Source organism: Genypterus blacodes, unplaced genomic scaffold (genome assembly GCF_046128005.1).
Source record: "Genypterus blacodes isolate CSIRO-AG114 ecotype Tasmania unplaced genomic scaffold, CSIRO-AGI_Gbla_v1 ptg000133l_1, whole genome shotgun sequence".
Classification (NCBI taxonomy): Eukaryota; Metazoa; Chordata; class Actinopteri; order Ophidiiformes; family Ophidiidae; genus Genypterus; species Genypterus blacodes.
This window is the reverse complement of record NW_027466935.1, coordinates 1172942-1191443: the sequence shown is the minus strand read 5'-3', so window position 1 is coordinate 1191443 and position 18502 is coordinate 1172942. Positions and strand designations below refer to the sequence as shown.

The 18502-nt window shown below is 42.0% G+C and overlaps 1 protein-coding gene across 1 annotated transcript in view; it reads left to right on the top strand.

The window, feature by feature from the left end:
* Positions 1-11527, top strand: part of pappaa (pregnancy-associated plasma protein A, pappalysin 1a) — a 69683-nt gene extending 58156 nt beyond the window's left edge. Inside the window, exons 20-22 of the mRNA XM_076164054.1 lie at positions 784-855; positions 1693-1791; positions 11352-11527. Of these exons, the coding sequence (XP_076020169.1) occupies positions 784-855; positions 1693-1791; positions 11352-11456 (276 nt within the window). The 3' untranslated portion in view covers positions 11457-11527. The remainder of the gene's footprint in view (positions 1-783; positions 856-1692; positions 1792-11351) is intronic.
* The last annotated feature ends 6975 nt before the right edge of the window (positions 11528-18502 follow it).

Genomic DNA, 18502 nt, shown 5'->3' with positions numbered 1-18502 from the left:
TTTTGCATTGATTGCTGACAGCACTGAAATGAAAAATACCTTAGTTTGCAGCGAAAAAAAGCATGTCAACTTTGCGAGATATTGGGACACAAGGGGGTCTGAGAAATGGACCCTCTGAGGTCAGCCAGTCCTTTGCTGTGGATGGCAGTTTTGCTACTATCTGTGTCTGGGGACAGCACAATCACGCTGTAAACAAAACCCTCCCTCAGCAAATGGGATGGGCTCCACTCCTATATTTATATATATATATATATATATATATATACTGTGCATATGTACAACAATGCCAAAAAAAGTCTGTGGTATCATCCATATATGTCTACGCGAACACATTTGCACATGCAGATCAGCGTTCTATGCCAGTACACCTCGATCAGAACACAAATGTTTTTTGTTGCATTACAATGAAGAACACAGAAGGAGAACAAGATGAGATTCCACACATTCTGCAAAGATATTTGAGAAGATGGTGCTCTCTCTCTCTCTCTTGCTCTCTCTTTCTCTTTCTCTATCTCTTTCTCTCTCCTTCCCTCTCTCTCTCGCGCGCTCTCTCGCGCTCTCTCGCTCTCTCAGCTCTCCTGGGACCATGATTTAGTTATGAACAGCAGACTTTTTATTAAGTTAAATCACGTTGGTACCAATTTATTCAGCTTTGAAAAGGTTGTTATAAATCAAATGTGGCTTCACAATAAAAGCATCTGCAGTATGTGTACAGTGCATAAAAACACGTGTCCATTGATTTAACTGAAATCATATTTTTAAAACTTCTGTGTTGTCTTACAGAGTATAGTCTGTACAATGGGACTGAAGTGGTATCCACATCCAGAATTGCTCCACTGCATCAAAGGCTGTGAGGTGAGTGTTCTGCCTCAACAAGACACAATTTGGTTTAATCCTTTGAAAGTCCTTATCATGGACCAAAGAAACCTCATCAACTTGATCATCTCTGACTGCAGCTTTGCTTTCAATGAAACTGTAGATGAAGAACAGTGTCTTTGCAGATTATTTACTGTCTTCCTAGGTCAGCTGCTAGATTTTTAACCGGGTAGTGGATGTGAGTTGTTTGGTTGGTGTTTACAGTGAAGACGAAGACAAACAGAGGAAATAGACTAGTATGACTCACGATTTGTTAGCTGGGTGTAATCTGATATAAATAGCTGTTACACCATACGAGTGCCACTTGTACGCAAAGCTTACAGGTGAGCAAGTGCTGAAACTGCCCTCCCTTTAAAAACGCTGCGTTCACATTTGGCCGTGAAGGAATTCCAGTGTAGCGCTCGGAGGGATGATATCATCTGCACCTGATTGGTAACCCGAGTGGAGAGGTGGGGCCGCTCCAATAAATCACCGTCCAGGACTGTTTTGTGTGCAGTGAATTGTTTATGGTGTCCTCATTGTGATTTACGGGTCTGGCCCACTCAGTGCTTAAAAAGTCACATTGAAAGATGAAGGGAATTTTATGCATGAGATTAATCAGCAAATTTACTCAGAAGCCTTTATATGTTTCTGAAATACGCACGAGGAAATCCGCCTTTTAGCCATTAGCAACCAATTCATTCATAAAGTTAATTACAACCGGTAATAAATAGCAGAGGAAGAGGTCACACTCCCATCTCTGTGTTTTTATTGCGCTGTCATTTGGGATTATGTGTTTTTTTTTGGTCTAATTGATGTGTTCTGTGTCTGCCGCAGCCATTTATGGGAGACAACTACTGTGACTCGGTAAACAACAGAGCCTTCTGTAACTACGATGGAGGAGACTGCTGCCAATCCACTGTCAAGACCAAGAAGGTTAGTGACGTTTCACTCGCAAAAAAATCCATCAAAATCCTGTGCCATGTGGAAAAAAAACTCCCAGTAGAGCTTTTTTCCGCCGTCGCTCTCCCTCCCTGCAGTCACATCGTCTCACATTAAGCCGAGGTTGCGTGTTGCTGTTATCAAACCGTGGCATTTAAATGAGCTCATGAAATCTTACATGAGGTAATTTGTACCCAGACAAGCTTAACATAAACCCCTAATGAACACTATGAACACTTACCCAACACTAATAGCCTCTAAATGCTCAGGCTTCTCTTACCTGACGTCTGCTCCTCTATTACTCTTGATTCCACATCTGAGAGCGTATTGGTGTTGATGATCTGCTGTAATATTCAACTTCCTAATGCACAATCTTCTCTTTGTGTCATGTCTTACACTCATCTTTTCAAATTGTCAACCCCCTGTGAGTGATTCTACTGTATATTACAACACCGCATACTGTAGATGTTAATATATGTATTATTTTATTCCCTTCCTCTAGTCTAGGACATTACCAAGGCAGTCAACTAAAATCGATTGGAATGCTAAAGTCAAAGTGGCTTACTGATGATGTAATATTGTCACAGTGACATTACTGTGTTATAATATTGAAACCTACCCAAAGACTGACTGAAATTAAGGTCACATTGGCAACAAATACAGCTAATCATATTACAAATGTGCTGGTGTTCACTCATTGTCTTTGCAACTGATGTCGCAGTGACACTGTGTTCTGCTCCGTTCCCATGTGCAACACATTCTACAAACAATAGCATGTTTGATTTGCCAGAAGTCTTCTGGAAGTACAGCAAGTACTGCAAGACCAATGATGCCCTTAAGAAGTCCAAGCTAAGAAGATGCAGATAAAGCAACATATTAAAGCAGTGCTCTGAAGATATGTGTAATTTCCACAGGGGACCCTTTTAAGGACGCTCCCTAACCGTGTTTGAAGCCGATCTGACTCGCTATGGACGTGGAGATTGTGAAGCGAACTACAAATGTACTCCCAAACAGACAGCACAGATTCTAATAGGATGTTAGTTCAGTCACTTGTGGTAGTAACTCTCTTAATTCATTTACTTTGTCTGGCACTCTAGCTGGCCGCTGGCACAGATTCCTGACTGGAAGTGTATTGTAGCCTCCGTGCTGCAGCATCTGCTTCTCTGGCCTGGCCTCTCCCTGTGAATCTGGCCAGGGACTTTAGTTGTACTCCTGGCATATCCGTCTGTATGTCTGGCTGGATTTATATCGCAGTCTGTATGTCTGGGTGACTGTGTCAGAGTGTCTGACTGGAGAGTCTCTTGATTGCCTCTTTAGAAGATGACAGTATGTCCCTTGAAAGTCACTTTACCCCCCAATACAATCACGATTCCTGTGCTTGTTTCTGATCTTCTTTGGCCACATTTTACAGAGTTTAATTGTGTCAGGACAACCGAAATAATCATCTCTCCTTATTGATTGCTTCATTGATAATATTGGCTCTAATTTTAACTTTGTCGGCTGAATTGTCCCAAAGAATAGACATTTCAGTTTGTGTTCACATCCTATTCATTTCTACAAAAGCTTCTCATTTACACTCTAGATTACAACAACAATATCAACAAGGCCAATAGTGATAAAGTCATATACCAAATGCCTTCATTCATGTCATCTATGTCACTGCCTTCTTAGTTAATCTTCCTCTTTTAGTGAATACTCACTGAATCTGCATCCAAAGTATTGAAACTATCCTGAACTCTTTGTTTGATCCCCCTTACTTCATGACCAATCAACAACATATTTGTTGCATGAAATAGTTTTATTAGGCCAGTATGCTGCACTCTGCTGCTCTGTTTTTATATATAAAACCCACCTGTGGCTTGAAAGAGCCCTTGGGATCCAGGATTTGTTTTTGTATTTTATTCATATCATCAGTATCAGATATAAGCCATTGTATCGTAATAGCAGCAGGAAAGTGAGTGCGCAGTCTGTTGGGAAGTGACCTCACTCCCACAGTGGTTTTGCTTCTGTTGATTGACATTATCTCATCTCTCCATCTTCTGGCCCCGGTCCAATCCTGGGGCTTAGCCAAAACTTGCATAACTCACATTTACTCGCAGCCCCGCAGTGGAAGGATCGACTCTATTGCGATACAGAGGCAATTAGAGGTTGGATGGCGGGAGAGGAGAGTCGACCGTGGAGCTTCTTGAGACGCTTATGTCATACTTCTAAGGGATCGTACACAATATATTCACAATAGACAAGTTTGTGTCTTTGAATCAGGCTTGAGAGTCACACATTTTTCACCAGTAGAGTTTGTCTGATCGAAGATCCAGGTCCATGTCTCCAAATGACTCATCCAAATGACATTCACAAACTTATAAAGACTCAAGATTATACTTTCATAAATCATTTTCATTTCAATATCACTTTGCTTAAAAACAATTAGCATATCTCTGGGAACACGCCACCATCACAAATTCCAGCATCTGCCATTCTTTCAGATTCCAACTCCGATTTGCCCCTGAACTTGGCGATCACATTTGCTGATTTTAAGCCTCAATGACTTTAACACAAAGTTTAATAGCATGTGAAAGGCCTGTGAAAGGTTATTGTGGGTGAGAAACAAAAAGGAAACACTGAGTACAGGAATGGGGCCGATGTGTGAAGGCGATATGGTGGAGGAGCAAAGCCAGATGTTTGATATAATCCCTTTCCCTTGTTACTTCGTGAGCCCTTTGCCTAATTGATCCTGCTTGCTTGCGTGTGATTGAATTACACAACAGGCTTTCGTCTAAATCCCTCGGCTGAGCAGAACACGTTTTCTCCGTCAGAAAAGAAATCGGTCTAAATGGTATTTTTAATCATCAACGTGACGACCTTTCAGATAGAGTTATGTTTCTTGTAATAGTACGTTGAACAGATATTTTTATTCACATTCCATTCTTCTCCTAAGTATTTATTATTGTTTTGGTACTCGCATTTAGTTTGTGCATTTAGTTGTTTATTTCTCTTGGGCAAAGCTTAGCCTCATAGTCATCCCTATTTGATCATCTCCGTCAAAACAGAACCAGGGCTCTTTGCACCTGATTCCTATTTCCCCTAAACCGAACACATGTGTGGCAGGCGACCAAAGACGGGTTTGCGAAACAAAGCGAGACAATATATGACAAAAAAGGAATCTGTAACTCATTTATGGCAGTCTACCTCCTCTGCACTGCTAATGCTTATTTCCCATACTGCTTAGCTGTTCCCCAACCCAGATTCCTTGGCCTGGGTCACACTGGCGGTCATTTAAGGTCGACTATCTGGGCTTCACATTTATTTCATTCATAGACCACTTTCAATGATGTTTTTTTGACTTGGATATCGTTCTTATATCTGCATTACTGGATTTTGGAGCCTGATAAATGGGAGGATATCAGATTCTTCAGCCTCTCACCGTATAATAAATGTAAGTCTGATATTCTCTCCCCTTTTAGCTCTGTTTTGGTCTCCACCAACTCCTGAGAAAAAAATATCTGTTTTTTCTTATGTTTCACGCTGTAAAGGTAGCATATGATATACTGCACAACCAATACACAATCTGCGGAGCCGTTTGGGCAGCAACTCTTTGGCAGCCATTTCTACAGTGTAGTGGTATTGTTTGTCAGGTTGTATTCACATCAAAATGGGTTTCACTCAGGAGATCACTTGCCCTTTAAAAACCACCATATTTATATTTCACAAACTCTACGTTTACCTTTGTAGATTCCAATACGAGTAATCCTACTTCTGCTTGAATAGTATTCAAGAGAGTAGAGTCAAGTTACAGTATTCTTATGAGGAGACAAAAAGTAAGACACGTGCATATGTTGATGCAATTACGGACATTTCTTCTTCTTACCCGCTCTCTCTCTCTCTCTCTCTCTCTCTCTCTCTCTCTCTCTCTCTCTCTCTCTCTCTCTCTCTCTCTCTCTCCTCTCTCTCTCTCTCTCTCTCTCTCTCTGTGTCACATACACACCATTTGTTTTGCATCAGGTTTAGTAACTCAGTCTCGCTCAGTGTTGTTGTTCTCAGACTGTTGTGACACAGCACAGCACCTGAGAACAATGAACAACAAACCAAAACCATATTGGCGATATGACCACTTACACACCCCCCCCCGCCCCCCCGTCCCACACACACAATCTAATTGTTTCTCTGTCAAAAGCTTTCACATTGTATCTTTCTTCCCTCTAATCCCCTAAATTCCCTCATTTACCTGGTGTACAGCCCAGAGGTTAAAAAAACGCCTCCTCCTTTCCTTATTTTCTTCCTCTGTGGCACATAAATAAATGTTGATATCATGAAGCCTTCTGTCTGCTGACGGCTGAGCTGCAACACACAGATGAAAACATCTGCTTCATCGTCCCTCAGCAAAGGAGCCCTGAGTGACTCCTCTGCAGCATTTCAATGATAGTTTAATAAGTTCCCAGCATCAGTTGCCATGTCTGTCAAATGAGGCGATTGAACTGTTTAATATGACAAAAAAAATAACTCTAATATTATAATAAGAACTGGTCCAGACGCAGTTATTAAGCCATTTCCACTCACTTACCGAGAATTTTAAAAGCTATTTGCATGAGGTTATGATCAATTATCATCAGATGTCTCGTTCTGTTCCAAATTCCTCCTTCTCTCCAAACTTCTCGCTCTCCCGTCCTTTGTTTCCTTGTCACCTCAGAGGTACATCCTGATAAGGAGCTGAGTAATCGCACGGGGAGGAGGGTACGGCGCAGGAGTGAAAGGCGACGGGACTCAATAGCTCATTTACTTTTACTCCCTTTCCCAGCAAATGCTGCTCTCCTCTTTTATTTTGTCAGATATTTGCGTATTAAGGCGTTCCGGATGACTTGCTGTGTATTATTCCACCCCAGGAACTTTGAAGGTGCAAGGACTGACTGCACGTAAGGTCACCACAGGATCTCCCCTTAATAGTTGCAAGCTGTTGGCTGGATTTGGAGAGGCAGGGAAGAGAGGAGACAGGGTTGTGGATTGCCTGCGCAAGGCCCTTTTTTTTTAGGTCCTCCCCCCTTATTTTGGAAGGAATTCCTCTCTTGGATTGTAGCAGCAGAGGGCAACGATTAAATAGTTATATGGTTTGGCCTCTCCAAACAGCTTTTTCTACATGTGCCTGTATGTTTTTCTCTCTAAATCGGTCTCCATTGGTGTTGGTGTCTTGGGTGAGTGTTGATATCCTCAATCCCTCAGCCCAGCTCATAACTCTGGCATAAGTGTACTGCATATGTGGGTTGCTAAGTGTCATAATAAATGTTTGTTTCTAAGGTGGTGGTCTGTTATAGCCGCCATCTGCAAATGTGCATATTTACATACAGACCTCTTTTGAGATACAGGGCTTTACATAATTGACCTATTATAAAATGTAACTTATTAAATCAGAAAAATACAAAAATATTTGCCCCACGCCAAATACCAGATAGGATTTTATAATGCTAAAGTCACGAAATGTTGAAAGATTTTGGTCAGTTGGTTTTGTTGAGCATTTAAGTATGTATCATTTTCTGCCTGAGCATGTTCTGGATCTCACACACACACACACACACACACACACACACATAAATGGAAGCCAAAAGCACATGCCATCAACAGCTCTGTGTTTTTAAAATCTGAGGGCAACTGGGTTTGACTTAAATTCTGCTGCCAAGGCAATAAGAGGGGAGGACGGGGCCATGGCACAGATAGGAGAAGGGGTCCACACATACTGTGTGTGTGTGTGTGCGGCTGGTAGCGTGGGTGCAGGGGGTTGGTCCTTGGTCATGGTGTTTAGTGCTGCTTCCTTTCCCCCTCTGTTTTCCTCAAGATCTGTGACATGAGTGTGTCTCTGCACTGCAGCATTGCATACTTTCCTTTCATTCTTAGCTTCTGCCAGTGTGTGTATGTGTGTGTGTGGGTGGGTGAATGCATCCCAGAGGGAGGGGATGGTGGGAGAATGTGGAGGGAGGAGCAGGGCTTTTCTTCACAGCTGAGAAAAGGTAGTAACACACCAGGTGGGGGACACACTCCCCACAGGTTTTAGAGGCTTTGGCTGTTTGCTGAGGCCAAGTGCCTGCGTTTACATTTCCTAATTCAGCTGTGTTGTTTTGCTCTTAGGTTGCTTTTTCCTCTTTTTCTCCCGCTTCTTCTTCTTCTTCCCCATCGTATTCCCTTCATTTCATACCTCAGTGTTTTGACACTCCCTACCTGCTCCCTCATCCTCTCAGTTTATATGAGTGCTGCTGTGACTTCCAAGCCACTCTGACAAATGGAAAAAGTATTGCAGGCAACTGTACTCAGCCGACTGTGTTCAAGTTAGAGCCTCACAATGCTGTAGATGCTATACATAAATATTCACAGTAAAGAAAAGACAATCTGGAAAGAATTCATTGGCATTGACATTCAATTTTACACAAATGCATAACATAAACAATTGACTATATTCCCTTATATTTCAGTATTTGAAAATGGGGATATAATGTTTTACAGTGCCTTTCACATGAAGATACATTTGTACAACTATTACAATCAAAAATAAAAACACAAAGAAGTGAAAATGGTAAAAAGCTAATATCGACCAATAATATCAACCTTATCTACTTAATCTCTTACATAACTACTCTATTTTTAAAATGTATGTCTCACACACACAAACACATGCACTATAGAGGGGGTGCAGGGCAGCCATTCTACGGCGCCCCTTGAGCAGTTGTGCCCATCAGTGCATATTGTGATTCACTTGAAAAAGGTTAAATAGCAGTGTGTTATTCGTTCTGTAGTAGTTTCCTTGTCCTCCTGCCATGTGGTCCTCACAGACTTTCCTCTCTGTAAGCACTGGCTGACACGCGCGTGCACACACACACACACACACACACACACACACACACACACACACACACACACACACACACAGACACACACACACACACACACACACACACAAGGGCAGAGAGGCGCTTGGTTTGTGTTATTCTGCCCTGTTCCCAAGATGGGAGGATAGAGGCTCTGACAAGGTCTGTATTTTTCAGGAGGGCTTTCATGTTCCTGTTAGTGGGTGTCCTCCCCCAGCCCTCCTTTAGCCCTGGGACATGGGGCAGCATGAGGGCCCCCAGGCCCACAAGGATGGCCAGCCCCATTTCCCAGCCACCCTGAGAGAGCCTCCAATCAGGGCCAGATGTGGCAGCTGGCCCAGCCACCCTGGAGGTCAAGGTCAAAGGAAACCATGTCAAATTTGCCACCCACCATCACTCTCTAGATAGAGAGATAAACAGAAGTGGGCAGGGAGGTGAGGTGTGGGGTGCAGCAGGGAAGTGTGCGGGAGTAAAGCGAGATAAAACTGGGAGGCAGTAGCTCAGTGGGTAGAGCTTCCGCTTGGGAACCGGAGGGTTGCCGGTTCCCAAGCCTGCCGAGGTGCCCCTGAGCAAGGCACTGAACCCTCAATTGCTCCCCCCTCTGCTAAAGGGTGGTAATGTAATGTAAGTCGCTTTGGATAAAAGCGTCTGACAAATGATCGTAATGTAATGTAATGTAATAAAAAATAAGAAAATAAGGGTCTAAAGGAAATGAGTGGAAATGCAAAGAGGAGGTATAGCTTGTGTGAGGAAATAGAGAAGGAATCAGGTGAGAGGGAGGAGCCCTAGAGAGGAAACGCTGCTCACGCATTTGACAGCTGTTTCTGAAGTTTGTCCAATGCTGAACTTGTGAAGTCGTCACATGCAGGCCCCATTTTCTGAGAAGAGCCTGGCCACTGCTCACCTGGCCCTCACATTTGGAACCTCCCACACAAACAACTTATTTTATACCCCCATTTCAAAGGGGAGCCTGCGTCACTGCTGCTGGGTCGCTAACACGCTGCCCTGCCTGCTGTCTGCAAACCCCCGTTAACCCCCAATACGTGTTGTTTTTACCACTCACTATAACTTTTGACGTTTTGGACATTTCCTTTACGTCGCCGTCCAGAGATGGCGTTGTGAGTCACCAATCACGTCTCATGATGAGGTTTTCATTATATCTAATAAAAAAGATAGAGTCGTAATTAGGAATGTTTACTCGCTCTTTTAGGAAGTGAGGTCATCTTCATTTTACGAGTTCCAGAGTTTACGGTGTTGTGCAATACGTCGCTACATTAGTCTTAATAATGCATTTTGCGGTAAATGGAAAAATGACACAATCCTCTATTCATACATTTTTTTTATCAATTGAGTAATTACCTTGCAGAATGTCCAAAATAGTATGACCTCATCGTGTATCTGATTTGATAACATTATTGCTGTGGCCTGGGTTATTTTACAGCGGCTATTCCATACTCGGATAATAACACCACGACACACCCCTGGAAACAAATCCGTCCACGCCAGCCAGACAGCTTTCACTAATAGCGCTGAACTAATAGCTGTCTTTAGTGCTGCGTGGCATGAGCTGAACTGAGCTGTCAACTTAGTGTCTGCCACTGTAACTGCAGCCAGTATTGCTGTTGTATTTAATTGTTGACTGGGGCTCATTGTGCAAAAAAAAAGAGGCAATACCACTTAACCCTAATAGGAAAAAGGGACGCCAGCAGCAGCCCTCCCCCCCCCCACAGATCCATCTGATAAGCAACCAGGACACAAACGCAGACAGGCCCTTGGTCTGCTGCCTGCCATGACTCGGACCACATGTGTTCCTTGTTTGGCCTGCTGAAGGGGGACACATTTTGTGTACTCAAACAGCTGAAGAAGGCCCCCCCGAGAGGCAGGCAGACAAGGCAGCAGCAGCTGGTGCCGGTGACGCATTGCCAACGCTCTCCGGTGACGTCAAACACCAGGGGCAATGGCCACTGCTCTTCCGGTTCTATTTCCAACAAGGTTTATTGGCCTTCGCAGCCTCTCAATAGGGGGTTGATACTCATTCGAGACCTATGCCGTGTTATGTCAGGACGTGACCCGGACTTGTTTCTTTATGATTTGCAAGTGTTGGTCTTCTCTGTGGAGCCAAGATCTGAAGGCTTTTGTTGTTTTGGAGGAAATATGGGACAGAATTGATATTATGTAATCAGTTTCGTCATCACCGCTTCTTGGAAACATGGTTAGTTACCGAAAAGATCAAATGTGATTCAACAGCAATTCATCAATATTAACTCTCAACTTCCTCTTGTTCCCCCTTTTCTGGTTGAATGGTTTTCAAAGATTCCAGATATTCTGACACATTACAAATGAAATCCTACATTTCTTATGTAAAAATAAATGATCTGCAAACATTAACCTCTGTGACCTCTGAAGGTTTTCCACACTGGAGCTTAATGTCACACACAGTTTATTATTTTTACCTGCTTGTTCCAGTGTTAAACCGCTGCAGTATATAATTTATATTTTAACCCCTGGAGGGTTTTTTTTATGGCGCAACCTTTACATAAAATGGGGAATTTTTTGAATTTTATAGACAATTTATTAGCATCAAGGGTTTTATTGGAAAGTCTGGATCTTCATTTGGATTTAAAATCATCGCTGAGTGGTCTTAAGTATTTTGATGTGGATGCCTGCATGGTATTATAAATGTATTTGCCTTTTTTCTCGCCCGCTCAGGTGATTCCGTTCCCCATGTCCTGTGACCTTCGGGATGAGTGCTCCTGTCGGGATCCCAACGCTATGGAGAACAGAAAAGACAAACAAGTGCATTCCCTGGGGTGACCCGCCCGGCCAAGGGGACCACCGCTCAATGTCCCAGGACCGGACCCAACACAGCCAGAGTGGCCGAGGCAGACCCCCCCTCCTGCCCCCCCGACCCCACCCCCCTCCGCCCCGCCTCCTCCATCCTTCTCTCGGCCTCCAGTATCCTGCACATGCTGCTTAACAAGCATACCTCTCCATCCACACTGCAACCCGACCAACTGAAAAAAAAACCCACCCCTCCACCCCACCCCAAAAAAAGAGGATGCAACTTCATGACTTCATGGAAAGAAAAAAAAAAAAACATCATTTCACAGCTTAAAGGAAAGTAATACCGCCCCCACCCCCCCACCCGACACCCACCCACCCACGCAACTCCACCATTCAAAAACATATACAGCAAGAAGAAGAAAAATTCACAGCAAAGCAAATTTCATGAAACCACAGACATTTTTTCAAAAGAATAAGAACCAAAAAGGAAAAAAAAAATCTAAAGGAAAACATAACCGAGCCTTGGTAGCATGCTTTCTGTTCAGCTTCAGTGTCTAAACCCGTGACCTGCTCTACAATCACATTATTCAAACAAAGTTCAATCGGACACGTGCGAAAGGGAGAAACGCTCTCGTCGGCTCTTATGATTTGCGAACGTGAGGGGAATCGCGACAAGCAAAAGTCTTTAAAAGCCGTCCTCCTGTATCTCTGTGACCTCTTCAACAATAACAACATGTGTTTCTTCATAGGCACTTCAGAGGCTATATAGCTTATTCATGGCTTGGTGGGGATTGAGACAACAACGTTATTAAGTTTCAAGTCACAGATTCAACGCAAAAACACATAGATTCACCCACACCCACACACACACATACACACGTGAAAACTTTATAATAAAAGCAAATCAATGAATGCAAAAAGGGAAAAAAATCTAGCATGGCTTCTGCTACTGTGTTAGCTGCTACTTTCCATTTTCACATCATGATATCTAAACGTTAGACATCTTCGTCTGCCTTGCTGCTTCCAGTACTGAGCGCTCAGCCACACTTGCATGAAAATACAAACCCTGCTTAAATACACGAAACACGCCAACACATATGAAATGCACTAAAAACCTTTAAAAACCCAGAACCTCACTCGTCATTCCCGTTTTCATCCCAGCCGTCCAAAACTACAAAACACATTGATCGCTTGACTTAAAGAATGTCGTTGATAGCATCTCACTTAGGCTCGGGGGGGATTTTAGTTTCAGTTACAGCGTCTTCCTCACGCCGCTTGATAAGGATTCCTTGCCTCAAGCGCTGATAAAACGGTTCAAACCGAAAGCAAAATGAACCTTTACCTGTTTTAGAATGTAGTCGATGCAGAGCACAGTCACAGATATAAAGGGCTGGTTACGCCAAACACACACACATACAGAGAATAACAATCCAAAAACACACCCTCCCTCCCTTGTGGTAGTGGTCTCTGTTGGATCTTTGTAGGCGAACAAAGTTGTACATGAATATGACATTTGGATGTATATGTCAACACAGCATTGATACGCCGTTCTACTTTCGTTTCTGCAGTAAAAAAAAAGGAGAGAAGAAGAAAAAAAAGTGCACTTCATGGTTTTGATCAGTACTTTTTCAGTATTCAGTGAACTCGGGTGTGTTCTTCCCTTCCCCACCAATTAACTTCACGTCAGATGATATGGCTGCTAAAGTAGCTCTGTATTTTCATTACCAACACACACACACATACACACACACACATGCACATTTGATAATGAAGGCTGCTTGGCATATTGGTCCAAAAGTTTGCTGCTCTTACTTGGCTGCAACCATCGCCGTGGTTACAATCAGCACGATTATGACTTTTTTGTGGTTTCATCCGGGCCCCTCTGACTTACTTCAGCCCGCTCTAGCATTCCATACAACATCCTCACAGGCTGCACAGGTGGAAACGTAAACCCATTTCATATCATTCTTAGGAGCAACGTTAGAACACACAGAGAACGTGAGGAGGTATTTTCCAACAAACCCATAACGTGTAAATATTTCTCTACGTTCTCGATGGCAGGAGTGTTGAAACACTTTTTTTTCTTTTTTCGTTTCATGTATTTTCTTTTTTCATTGTTTTTTTTTTTTTCTTTTTTTACAAAATGTCATATTTAATCAGTGTTTGTATTATTGACCTCAGTTACTGCACTTTTTAGTTGCCATGTAAGAAGACAAGTATATCTTTCAAAAATGTTTAGAAGCTGCTATTGTCAGAATGGTGATCGGAAACAAACTATGATATTCGGTCATTTGACTCCCTGTGTTACTATTAGTTTTCCTTTCATTAGTGTTATGTTTGTATCATACCCTCGATTCTCCTCTCCCGCCAACACACAAACTGACTTTGCATCCACCATCATCAATGAAGTAGGGAGGTATTGTCGCTATGAACCACACATATTTATATATATATATATATTCAGCAAGTATGTATATATATAGATATATATATCTATATATATATCTCTTCCATTGTCCATAGAGGCCCCAAATCTTAAAGCCTACGGTAATCAGCAATGCATTATACTTAAAACTACGTATATCGTCATGTATTTGGGTTCTGGCTAGAGGTTTGAGTTGGGTTAAAGTTGTACATTTGGGCGAGAGACGCGGAAACGTAAGGAAAGCTTAATGAAGAATATCCTGTCAACGGTACTCTCGAGAGACTTTCTAACTTTTATGAAATATGAAACTTTGTAAGGACGTTCTAAAGGCTACATCATCTTCAAATATTGCATTTAACACTTTATATGAAAAGTATATAGCCCTGGTTAAAAAAAAAAAAAAGGATTGTATTATGTTGATATTATCATATGTAATATTAATATTCCAGATACTGCTGCTTTACATAGAACTGTTTCCAGTGGGGAGAGACTGACCTGCAATCACTACACAATGCCAATGACATGCAGTACTATGGTTCATCATCCCTGGGGAGCCTTTCCAGCCATTTGAAGGGATGAATCCTTCCTCTTCATCCTAACCCGATGTTGCTTCCACACACTCTGACTAATTTAGAAACGTCCTCCTCTCCTGACGTTCCTTGTCAACGTCTGAATAACAAAACGAGATTCAAATTATTAAGGGAGGGGAGGGGGGGCAGGTGCAGTGCTACAGAATGGGACTGCACGTCAACTTGACACAATTTGACTCCGTACTTTTGGCCAAGGTAACCATAAGCCATAGCTTAACCAAGATATCATGGAAGGAAGTGTAAGATTGAGCATTGGATGAGGACGTCACCTCTCTACTGTAGTCATCACAGGATCCCTTGCTGTACCTCATGCCTGTAATGTTTGCTGCTTCTATATTTTTGGTATTTTAGTGACATTTTGCGTCTCATAACAATGGTGTAAATAGTAGAACTATTTATTGAGAGTGTTATACTTTTTTAAGTTATATTTAATGTCCATGTAAGTTATTTTTTACATTGTTCTTATAAACAAGACATTATCGGTTGTGAGTCAAAACTGTCTTTGGTCTCTGTCATCATGGTCTGATCGAAAAAATATGTCAGACCCACAACCACAGAAGAACTCATTGGTCATTGAGCGTAGACGGACACTACTTGCATCCAATGAGGAATCAACACATCATTTTAAATGTTATTGGGTGCGGTGCACACATGTATCTCTTCTTTTTTCTTCTTCTTCAAAGCCAGAATGTAAAGTTTTTTTTTTTTCTTCATTTGCTTCATTTTTTTTAATGCACACATCAGCCATACACACAAAGAGAGAGAGAGAGAACCAAACATGTGGTGATTAAGCCGATCATGAATAATTTAGCAAGCCAGTGTAAGGCACAAGAATATGTACACAGCCAACTAAAGGCAGGAGAGAAAATGGGAACGGGGGATCAGAAGATTTCTTTTGGAGGTCAGAAGGCAGCTGATGGTGCCCCAGTTAGGGTGTTCTTGGATGTGAGAAGAGAGGAGGGTGGGCAGGGAGAGAGTTGGGAATGGGTGGGCTGCTTTTCCTGGCCTGTCCAGCTATTTGTCCAGGTGTGAAAATGTGTACTCACCAAGCCCACGCCTGGGCCAGGGGGTGGCTGGCGCTGACTGGCAACAAGCCGAGGCCAATGAGTCAGAGTTTCTCCCAGGGGTGGCAGCCGTCCCTCTCTGGGACTACTCCCCTCCCCCCCCCCCCCCCCCACCTCTACCACACCTACCTCCGCCTCTCTCCCCCCCCCCACCCCCCACACCTCCACACACTGCCTCATCTGTCACTGTCAGGTATGCCGGCGTAGGGCGGCCAGGGTCAAGTTGGCCCTGCAAAAAAATGAGAGAGGATGTTTGCCCAGCTCACAGAGCCGTTTGAAGTCAGGCTAAAGGAACACTGTTCTCCTCACCTACAGCCTCTACATGATTATCACATCATATATGATTTTTATACGTCATTTTTGACAGGCTTTGATACCTCTCCGCATTTTCCACCAACAGCCGTAACATTGATTTCTTACTGATTTTAACACCTGGCTGTTGTGTCTCGTCTCAAAAAAAAAAAATTTAAAAAAAATTTGCAAAGCGTTTGTGATGTCACACTGATATAACAAACTATGGGGAGTGTAAGAACGAGTGGCTGAAGCCCAAAGGTTTTTTGCTTTGTGGAGAAAATACTGATGTGCCATCTTGTTGTAAGACCTTTTCTTTGTGTATTGTAACACATTAAGTACCTCTCACAGGCCTCTGGTTATAGAATGGTCCACTTATGTCTGTTTCCTAATCCCTCAATAAATAAAAGGTGAATTGTCCTTTTTCTAAGTGGGAAGTACAAAAAAGTGTATTTACATATTACGTGAATATCTAGTGGTATTATTGCAATGTTTCGTACCCGATTGTTCAGCAAATATATTTTAAGATGTAAATAATAATATTATATGATGATTGTATTTGCAAACATGTACTAACTGTTTGGGAGTAGCTCTTGGATTGATTTTTATCAAACTATTATACAAAGGAGATGAACCGTGAATATGTTGTGCATTGTGTCAAAAGTATCACCTGCAAGACAAAAAAAAGGAAGAAAAAAAAAAGACCTGTGATGCTACCACACCACTCGCTGTCAGCATTTTATTTTTTTTTATTTTTTTTTTGTTCATAATGGCTTAGTTCAAGCACTGTTATCAGTTGTTCTAAACCATGAATTTATCCATTGAGTCATAAATTATTTATTTGTTGTTTAAACTGAATAAAATCACAATTGTCATTTCTCGGTCTTAGGAGTCCATTACGAATCGATCCTCATACTCAAACTTGATGGTTTCATTTCAAGAAAGGCACCAACTAGCAGCTTTAAATTCCTCCTCACTCCACACTGTATTTTTCAGTCTTTATTCCGATTTGCCTTTTTGTGTTTGCAGAGAGTTTCACCTACACTGTAAAGGCAGCCATCAGTCTCAGAACCCCTCCCTCTCTGTGGTGGCTCCCTCCCTGTCTTTGGTTCTTACACAGTATGCACTTTTTCAGGCACATATCCAACAGATTGGACGTTTATGTTTCAGTCGATGTTTTCTCTCTCTTTATGTTTTCACAGTTGCAATTATATATATTTTTTGGTGCTCTGGTACATGTGCAAAAACATGTCTGATGTGTACTATATTTTCATAAGGAAGAGTCATAAAGATGAGTATCATGTTCATTTTGCTGTCATTTATTGTGTAGAAATAAAACACTGGTTAAAGTGAGCATAAGATGGTGGAGTGTGTTCAGTTCTTTTGTCTGGTTTGAAAGATTGGAAAGATGCTGAAATAGATGAATACATTTGTAAAGGAATGGAGCTTGCATGTTCTTACTGTGAAGCAAATTAGTAAGTAGTTTAGTATCATATACAGATAGTGTGTGTACATGTGGAGATCCTGATACATCCTGTGTTGAGTTTCTATCTTCTACCCAATGTTTTAATGGGTCCTGCCATTGCCCTTGACCAAGGCACTAGGGAGACTAGGAGTTGAGACCAAGGTTGCTTGCTTCTCTATGGATCAAATGCAGATGCAAACTTGTATTATTAGACAGAGGACGGATTTAGTCTCTGCTTGTTAAGCATTGATGGAGGTCCTCATCTCTTTCTGTCACCCTGTAACATCACCCTGTATGTATTCATGCATAAGCCAACTGTTGCTTCATAATATGAACTTTGTAGCCCTGTTGTTGGAATCTTCCTTCTGGAAGTCATTGAGGTTCCACAGATTCTTCGAGAGGGCTTTCCAAACAAAAGTGCTGAAGTGGTTATGAGAAAGGAGCTCATTCTTTAAACCATCATTGATACATTGGCATGGAAATGTAAGTGCTGTTCCTGGCACACCAGTGACGTTAATGGCCTAATTTGTGAGAATGAACATCAAGCTACTGATTTTTAAAGTGCAGTTAATGTTGCATGACTGGAAAGAAACTGGATCTGAGCTTAAAGGAATAGTTTGTTGAGGGAGATGGAAAAAGAAAATGCTTCCCAGCAGCTCACATGCAGAGAGGCATACCCACCTTCAGTTAATGATATAAATTAGAGTAATTCATAGGGAATAGCTGTCTGTTAGTTCAGTGACTGATTTCCCCGTTTCCAGCTCAATGTAAATATTTTTCGGCTGGGTCATGTGGTAAAACCTGGGAAATAAAACCAGCTCTGAATTCTTACAACTGAAAATATGATTCCAGGGATTCTCATCTGGGCCTAATTTTCCAAAATGTCGCAACATGTGAATGGATACTGATGAAAAACATTGTTTTGATATTCTATTATTTCACTGAAGAGGTTTGTTCCTCAGCAGATAGTTCAGACAGGAGTCATGCACAGCAAATCAGCTGACTGCCAGTTGATTGCAAGAACTTCAGATCGTATTTGACAGCAGGTAATTTCAGGCGACGCCATTATCTTTTCTGCTTATTATGATATTTAAGTTCAAATTTATGATTAAAACCATCCAAGCAACAATGCCAACTCTATTACAAACCTTAACATGACCTGCTAACATCCCATGTTTGATTTTCAAAAGTTCTCAATTTATCAAAGACAAACAAAGCATACAGAGGAAACCAAATTAGAA